Source organism: Psammomys obesus, unplaced genomic scaffold, assembly GCF_907164565.1.
Source record: "Psammomys obesus unplaced genomic scaffold, mPsaObe1.curated_primary_1811, whole genome shotgun sequence".
NCBI classification, from domain to species: Eukaryota; Metazoa; Chordata; class Mammalia; order Rodentia; family Muridae; genus Psammomys; species Psammomys obesus.
The window spans coordinates 59054621-59064359 of NW_026585504.1; the positions used below are offsets into that span (position 1 = coordinate 59054621).

Sequence of the window (9739 nt, forward strand, 5' to 3'; positions counted from 1 at the left end):
AGTTGAAAAGAATTAGGGTGGACTAAGGGTTAGAAGGGTGGTAGATACAAGAACCCAATAAAGTAACACCAAAAAGTACACCTACAATGCTGTGTTTAACTTCGGCCAGGGATTTATTTCCTTTGGAATCTTTGGGTTGGACAAACATTTAATCATCCTACCTTTCAAAAGAAGATGTCACTGCTGACAAGGCACAGACGGGCAGCACTACAATGAATAAGTATGTGAGAGATGGAAGATGGGAGAGAAATAGAAGCCCAACGGTGTGTGCATGATGAAGAGAGGCGGAACTAGAGACTCAAAGGTGGTGAGAAACAGTCTGATATGAGTAACCTATACTGTCACCTGAGGCCATGATGATGTCCTGGCCCATGCTGCCACAGAAGGTCCATGGCCCTGCAGCAGCAGGGGTCTATGTTGATGTCCATGTTACTACTACAGGCTATGTAAATGTGCCTGGTCTATGCTGCCATGTGGATGCCCAAGGTCTGAGCAAAACTGGCACTGCCCCTCAACGGCTGCAGCTCCTGGGAGAATTGCTTCACCTTGCCTGGGCTGCACTATAGAGCTGGCCCTGGTGACATGGTTTCAGGTGAGCTGACCAGAGGGCGTGAGCTCTGCAGAGATGGCCCTGCCCCTTTATGCCTATGGCAGAAGCGAGAGTTTGTCCCAGCAGCAAGAAAGATGGAGAGCATCTCTCCTGCCCTTGCTGGCAACAGCAGGCAGGAGAGCTGGCCCTGCCCCTTACCTGGACAAAGCGGGAGAGCTGGCCCTCGTGGTCTGAGTGCAAGAGAGCTGGCAGGCAGAACGACTTAGCTATCACCCGAGGCCTTTGAGTTGACCCATTCCAACATGTTTACCATCTATGAAATGCTGGGCCCTGTGAAGGGGTCAGTCCTACAGAACCAAAGTTGCAGGATCTCCACGACATAGGGCAACAACAGAATATCCAAGAGGAGTCCTGGTGAGAATCTACTATTGAAATCTTAGCAGAAGACAGGCCTCCAACCAGACCAACAATTCACTGCAATGAACATTTCCAAGTAAAGTTGTTTGAGCAAAAGAGTATACTGTGTGACAAACAGTGACACTTCCAGGGAGAGATTTTTGTTGTGCTTTTTTTAGGGGTGGGAGATTGAAAGGTCAGAAGGCAGATATGAAGGGACAGGGAGATAAGTAGGATCAGGGTGCATGATGTGAAATTCAAAAAGAATCATTAAAAAAGTTTTAAAAAAAGTTAACAAATCCAAGATGTAAGCTAATGTACTAAAATTAAGTAGTTATTCAATGTAAAGTATCTATCTACTTCCAGATCTCTTTTTACATGAAAGTTTTTTTTAACTGCAAAAGCAGCAGCCAAAACTATCAGATCTGATGTTTATCATAAACCAAAAGGAAATGTTTGCACATCCAGAAAAAAATGTCATAACACTATTACTAACTCTTCATATATAACAGCTGTTGCTTTCCTTTGCAGAAACTAAACAACTTAATATGTTAAAAAATTAGGGGGCTGGAAAGATGGCTCTACAGTTAAGAGCAATGGCTGCTCCTCCAGAAGAGCTGCATTCCCAGCACCCACATAGCATTTCATAACCATCAAGTCCAAGAGGATACAATATTCTCTTCTGGCCTCCAAGGGCAACAGGTATGCATATGGTACACTGGCATACACATGAGCAAACCCACTCACACATAGAAAATAAAACAAAAATAATTTTTTAAACTATAAATGGTCTTCAAAAGACTAATAAAAAAACAAAGTCAGAAAAATATCAAAAATAATATTTAAGAGGAAGGTATATTACTATAACAAATTCCCAATAAGGAGGAAAAAAGAGTTACAAGGTAAAAATTATGTGTCTGTGTCTGTGTGTGCTGTATATACATTGTGTGTGTGATGTTAGAACAAAAATTTTATAAGTAATATATGTTTATACAATGCAAATAAATATACAGAATAAATTCTAGCATTGTTTCAACATTTGCAGGTGAGACATATTAGGAGCAGCTGATCTTACCCAAGTGGGCACTTTTCATTTACAGGGGTATTAGCTAGAAAAAAAAATGCTGGTTGAATTACATTTTGGAAAGAAAAGCTAACTTTAGACTAGAGGGTCCTCTAAAGAATCAGTTTTTGTTTTCTGTAGGTGATACAAGAATTCTTTGCATTCAGGTAAAATCTTTGCATTGTTATTTTTAGAATGTTATTTTCATTTAAACAACTGAAGCTACTGGGGTTGGAAGGACTGGAGAGAATGGCTTCTACTGACAAAAAGTAAGTCCTTTCCTTATACTTGCCCCTGGGCTGCTAACCCTATCCTGGGATACCACCGCCCCAAGAAGTATAAAAATGGAATAAGTGCAGAGCCACTGCTGAAGCAGCATTAACAGGCCTACTTCACCATGTCCAGAGCAAAGCAATAACAAGAAAGAAGTTCTAGCAAAGTTGTACCCATACCTTTATTATGACCTTCATTATATCAATCTCCCTCAGGAAAAGACATAAAAATAGGTTCACAGGATGACTACCAGATGGTAAACAGCAGGCTTTGACAACAATAAACATCTTACTTGTGATTCAAGTTTTTTGGGAAGCCAGGTGTGGTGGTGTACACCTGTAATCTCAACATTTGGAAGACCAAGTAAGAACTCAGGATATACAATTAGACCCTGTCTAAATCAGGAAAAAATGCACAGCACACACATATGAAAAGCAAAGAGTAGTGGTTGATGTCACAAATCATTGTTTGGCCATCAAAGAAAACTGAGTTTTCTCAGTGAATAGAGTGCTGGTGAGCCTACCACAAGCTGCCTGCAATATGGATTTCTGAGACTTAAAGAGAATAAACAAACATTTTGAAAAACTCATGAACATAACTGTCAAATCTGCAACTTGTTTTTGCCACACACAGGTGGCAAATTATATAACTGGAAAGCTATTCACATAGGTTAAAATGTACAAAACCTACACAAAAGAGTACAGCACACTCTCTGTGTGGATGTCTTGGGTCCAACTACCCAGAGGTATATTACATATCAACAGGCAATTTCTCATAAACACTATTCCATGATATTATAGTTTTCTGTTGATCTGAGATAATAGCAAGGAATGTCTTTAAGCACTGAAGAACTTAATGTCTTTATTGGAACTGGTGGGTAAGTGTGTGTGCGCCTAAAATAAAACACACACATAAAATGCATGCCTTTCTAAATAAAAGAATTAGTACAATAATTACTACACTGAGAAATAGCATATTACTATCAACTAATTATAATTTATTCATTTAAGAGAAAAATTATGCAAGATGTTAAACACACAGCAAATTCTTCTCAAAATTTTGAAACAAATACAGACCTATAACTTAAAATTTACATTAACTAAAATTTACATTAACCTAAATAAGATTAAATTTATACCTCCAAAAAATTTTAATGAGCCCATAACGGGGGGGACCTCATTTTTTAAATCAAGTGTCTGATACATAGTTATATTAATCAGAAATTTTTATGAAAGAAAATTCTCTTTACTTTTTGTTTCTGCTTGGAAACCTATCCTTCATCTATTAGTAGATAGAATACAAAAGAAAAGCACATTGAGCTGTTGGGCTAAGTAATTTCCTCATAAATAATGAAATTCTCACTACTTTTGCAACTTGTTTTCAAATGTGAAACAGAATTTAGGATTTTTTAAAGGTAAATTAGTGACCCTGCTACCTAAGCAATAGAGAGACAATTTTAAGTTAAAAAGCTGGTAAGCAGGACTGGCAAGGTAGTGCGGTGGGTAAAGGCACTTGCTCACAAGCATGGCCATCTGGGTTTGATCTCTAAAACCCGTGGAAAGTGGTAGAAAGAGAAGACAAGCTCCACAAAGTTGTCCTCTGAGCTCCACATTCGTACTGTGTAGCATATGTGCCCTCCAGCCCCATGCACATTATACATGAAAACAATAATAAGGAAAATAAGGGCTTCTTAAAGTAATTGGTAAATGAACATTAATGCTTTAAATCGCAGATTTCAAAGAATAGAGACACACAAGTGAGACATCCAGAAACAGAGGATATGTCATAGCAGACTTGGATATGAATATGGACTACATATTAAATAGTATCATATATAATGCTAAAGCTGGGAGTATGATGGTCATATTGTATAAATTTAAAAGTCTCTCACAATGCTAATTACTTATTGGCGTGTCTACTTTCAGGGAGTTCAGGAAGAAAAGAGAAAAAGAAGGTAAATGTACAAATATTAACAGAAGTTCAGTCTGGTAGAGGGAGGTGTATATTCAATACAATACATTCCCTACAGATTTGAAATTTTTAAAATAAAAAAAGGTGTGTATATCCTTGTATACAGTACTAAGACAAGTATAAGAGCTTAAGAGCCCATAGCAGAAATAATCCAAATACAAACCAAGAAAAAACAGAATAACTAAACAGAGATAGGAAAATGGATATACTATAGTATGCTCATACAAAATAGCAGCACACAGCAATGAGAATGAATGAACTAATACTAACACAGGTGAAACTCAAATGACAAAGAAATAAAACTAGATTATTAATAACAAGAGCAAATACTTGCTGAATAAACCTTTTTAGACAATACTTATATGTAAGATCAGTCTTATTTCTTATCTTTGTTTATATTCATAGTTATAAATAAGGCTTTCCTGAAAACATATAAGGTACTTAAGAGAAGAAATTCTTTTCAGGTACCCTCATGCACATTATAAAACCTCCCACATACTGATCTGTTCATGAACTAGGATGTTCTACTGTCTGTGGACAGAGTGGGCAGCACTTTTTGAAAGATTCAGTTTTAATGAGCAGACATATTTATCTAAGACGGTTCCAACTGTACTATAACTTAATGGTTTTAGTTTTAAAATAAATCTAATTCAGACTAATATCCAGAGAAAGAGGAGCTGAAGGTGAAGAAGAGGAGGAAGAAGAGAAAGAAGAAAAAAGATGCTGCTGCTGCTAAGGGGAGGAGGAGAAATACTCACGTCAACTCTGAAAGCCTGCACAGTGTTATCCAGAAGAAGAATGTGGCAAACCACCTCTGTATGCTGTCTGTCTCGGGCCAACTCTGATGCTCGGACATTGTAGGTTCTGCCAGCTGGCAATCGGAAACGTGCGGTCATTACTGTCCACACAGGAGCTAGGTTTAAAGAACAAAAATCACCAAATAAGAAAGAGTGGAAGACACGTGATAGCTTAAAAACCAATTAATACACATTTTAGATTAAAAAACTGACAAAGTTACAAACTTTGAAACATTAAGATTAAGAAAATTATGTATAAAATAGATATATATTTAGTTTATTTATGCTAAAATTATAAACCACTCTAAAGAACTTTATTTCAACTGTTCTACTGAAAAGATTTAAAGGGAAAAGGTTTGGGAAGTCATATTCCAATGCAAAGTATACGCACTTAGAAAGGGGAAGGAATATGATAGCTCAGCAAATTGGATGTTACTCACTAATGTATTTTCTAAAAATATTGTAGAATGACAACAGGGGAGAGGATTGTTTTACTTCAGTAACTCTATCTGCTCTTCTTATTTAAAAAATATGGTAGGATAATAACAATAGCAAAGATTATTCAATTTCAGTTTCAACCAACTATTCCATCTTTTTTTTTTTTTTAATGGGGGAGGGGACGTGGCAGGGCCTTACTATAAACCCAGGTTGGCCTAGAACTCCTTCCTGCCTCAGCCTCCTAAACTGCTGGAATTCAATCCTAAACACTGAATTCTATTCCCAGAAAACTAACAATCATATTAGAGAAAAAAACAAGAACAGAACCATTTCAGGCATTCCACACAACTTCTACCTTAAAAACAATGTGATAAAGGAAACTAAAGAAGAAACACAGGCATTCGGGTTGTTATTATTACTACTACTACTACTACTATTATTATTATTATTATTTTAGGGGTTTTCGAGACAGGATTTCTCTGTATAGCCCTGGCTGATCTGAACTCACTTTATAGAACAAGGTGACCTCGTATTCAAGAGATCTACTTGACTCTGCCTCTCAAGTGCTGGGATTAAAGGCATGCACCATAAACAATAAATAGTAAGCTATACAAACAATCACTAAACAAATACTACTAGAAATACTAATAGAAACAGCTTTACAAGTTTGTAGTATTCAGTAACTAGAGTTAATATCTCATAGATAAAGGCTGAAGGAAATATTAACATTATATTAAATATAAAGCTAAAATACAAGAAGAGTTTTAATTATGCTGACAAGGAGGGACCAACCAGATAAGATTCATCCGCTAAGACAGGAAACAAACAACAAAAAAGTTACCTCCAAGAAACTCAACACATCATAATATGGTAGCCAGAAAGTGTGAAAAAGGGAAAAGATCATGGAAACAACAAAAGAAGAAATGCTACATTGATATTAGATAACCTGAAGTCACCTCAAAAAAAATTAGTAAAGTGGGGAATCACACAGTGATAAAGAGTACACAAACAAAACAACAATCCACAGCCATAAAATATGAATCAAAATTTGAAAACAAATAAAAAGAAAATCCAATATGAAGAACTCAAATCATTTCTCAAACACTGGTATAATTAAAAAAAGAAATATGAGAATATAATAATAACATCAACTACCAAGATCTAATGAGCATTTATAAAACACTTTGCCACTTCCAGTAGAACACATATTACTTTCAAATGTGTCTTGAACATTTACCATGATCCTGGGACACAAAACAAAACTAAATGTACTTAAGGAACTGAAATTATACAAAGTATGTTCCCTAAGAACTGGAGAATTAAACTAGAAATTAACAATAGAAAAATCTCCAAACACAAGGAAAGTAAATAGCACATATGAGACAAAGAAGAAATCTTAAGGGAAACCAAAAGATACACAGAACTCTAAAACTAAAAATATAATTTAGCAAAATTTGTGGGTGATAGATATAGCAGCACTAATAAAGGAAATTTATAGGGCTGCATATATATAATAGGAAAACGGGACATACCTCAAACCAATCATCTAACCTCCTTAACAACTCAGAAAGAGAAAAGCCTAATGAAACCACAGTAAACAATGGGGGGAAAATCTAAATACGTCTATACAAAGCTTCAAAAGAAAAAGAAAATCAATGGGACCCAAAGCTGATCCTTTTAAAAGATCAATGAACCAAGATTAACAAAAGAAAAGGGAAAACTATTAACATTAGAAATGAAACAAGAGGGCACCATCTGGACCTTGCAGACATCAAAATAATACTGAAAATAATTTGCACTTGAGTGCAATAATTTGACACGTAAAGTGGTTCAATTAAAAAAAATTTCTGAATTTTAAAAAGCACAAAATATCAGAATTTAATTAATATAAGGGACATTTTAAAATTTGAATTCAAAAATTTAAATGCCTATGGCATTTTCACACTCAGATGGTTGACTATTTAAGGGACATTCAACACAATCTCGCAAGAAGCACACTAGGCAGCACTTCTCGTTCATTTCATTCTCCTGAAACTCCAAAGAAATACAGTTCATCAATGCATGAAAAAAAATGTATAAGAAGGGTTTTATTTCTGACGTGGGGCAAGGCTTAAATAATACCACAACTGATCAATGTCATCTACCATATTAACTAAGGAAAAAAAAATCACATAAACTTGTCAATCAATGCAGAAAAGCATCTGACAAAATTTACCAAGCTTTTACAATAAAAATTCTCAAAAAGAATAGAAAGGGACCTTCTTCAATATGATTAAGGGCATCTACAAAAACAGTATATATGGTTATTATACTAATTAATTTAATGGTTAGAGCCTAAACATTTTTACCCTAAAATTGGGAACAAAGCAAATAATTCAGTGAAAGTGAGTGTAGTGAATGGTGAGGTACATACAAAAAGAAATAAAACTAGTCATGTTTACAAATTAGGTGGTGAATATATAAAATACATGGAGTCAAATTTAAAATATAAGCTTAACTATAAAAAGCTGAACAAAAAAATAAAATGTACAAACACGGCAAAGCATAACGTTATGTTAAAAACTACAAAAGATGAGCTGAAGAGATGCTCAGTGTAGTAAGGCCCCACCACACATGCTGAAGGGCTGTCACCTTACTGTGAGATGTGAATTTTAAGTTATGTTTTCCACTGAATATTTCTGGAGGATGTATTTCTCTGTAAGTACTGTTGAACTTAGTGCATTTTACTCTTCAAACAAGAATTTTAGCTATTCAAATCATATAGTCTGAAGATTGTTAGATGTCTGTTTAAAATATAATTTTGAAAACTCTGAGAATACCTGTTTTATTGTCCTGGCATGTCAAAGAGTAACATGCCAGAAATTTAAAAACACCAAGAAATGTGGAAAGTTTTTCCAATTGTATGCTATAATTCTAAATAGTATCATTGCTGATGAATAAACATACTTTGTTTTCTTTTCCTTTCCTTTTTTTTGAAACAGGTTCTCACTGTTGCAGCTCTGGCTGGCCTATGCAGATGAAGATGGCCTTAAACTCATAGGTATCTTCCTGCCTTTGCCTATGGAGTGGTGGGAATAAAGGTGTGGACCACTACACTGGCTTTTTGAACATATATACACATACACTCTTTTGATCCACTCTTTTGCTGTCACATCTAAGAGTACTTCATCAAACTGAGATGCTAAAGATTTTCTCACATTTTCTTCTAAAAATTTCAGCTTAGGTTCTATGCTTAAATCTGGTTCATATAGTACTTTTGAATATAAAATGAGGTAATGTGTAAGCCGACAGAGGCTCATTTGTTATTCTGTATATATATACAACTCTCTATCATTGTTGACATGCCATCTCACTCCTTTTCTGGGGGTGGGAAGAGGTCAGAGAAGAACTTGCCACAGTAGATGCTCTTCTTCGTGTAGATTCTGGTGAGTCTCATTCCCAGCTCTGTAGCAGACCACCAGCTGTGGCCACCTTTTCCTATGGCCTCCATCTCTAGTGTATCACACTGATATGCCCTCTCCTAACTTCCTTCCCCCACTCACTGCTTTATCTCAGACTCCCAACTCCAGCAGGCATTCCCTGGGACTCCACAGGCTACTCTAACAAGGGAAGTAAGCAGACTAAGTGCAGATCTTCACCTCTCCCACTGCTCCTCCAAATCCAATCCCAATCCCCCCAAGTCTCATCCATAGCAACCTTCTCAAGGTGACCTCTCTTTATCCTCTACCCTCATTCCAAGAAGACTAAATAAGCAGATGTTGGTAGAAAATTCTGCCTTCCTCCCTCCTAAGAACTCCTTCTGATCCCTAGTCTGTCCCCATTTCTAAGTGTCAGCTCCCAATACCAAGAAACACATTTTATTTAGGACCCTCCAGTAGCCACACCTGGCATGATCCCAGAATATTACCAACACCTAGAATTACAATCTTCCCAATCCCAGATGACTAGATGCCAGCATAAAAATAAAATCAATAACAGCCAGGACAATACGCCTCCATTAGAGCCCAGCAGCCAATAGCAGGCCCTGAGTATTCCAACATAGCTAAAGCACAAGAAAAAGACCTTAAAAGAGCCTTTATGAATATAATAGAGGTCTTTAAAGAGGAAATAAATAAATATCCCTTAAGGAAATCTATAAAAACATTAACAAAAAGTAGAAGGAAATGAATAAAACAATGCAAGACCTAAAAGTAGAAATAGAAGAAAGGAAGGAAGGAAGGAAGGAAGGAAGGAAGGAAGGAAGGAAGGAAG

General features: G+C 36.2%; 1 protein-coding gene across 3 annotated transcripts in view; it reads right to left on the reverse strand.

Annotated features, from left to right (window-relative positions):
• Ptpn4 (protein tyrosine phosphatase non-receptor type 4) overlaps positions 1-9739 on the reverse strand; it is a 154818-nt gene that overhangs the window by 115820 nt on the left and 29259 nt on the right. For all 3 annotated transcript variants that reach the window (XM_055601678.1, XM_055601661.1, XM_055601669.1), the window contains exon 2: positions 5012-5166. In XM_055601678.1, the coding sequence (XP_055457653.1) occupies positions 5012-5149 (138 nt within the window). In that variant the 5' untranslated portion in view covers positions 5150-5166. The remainder of the gene's footprint in view (positions 1-5011; positions 5167-9739) is intronic.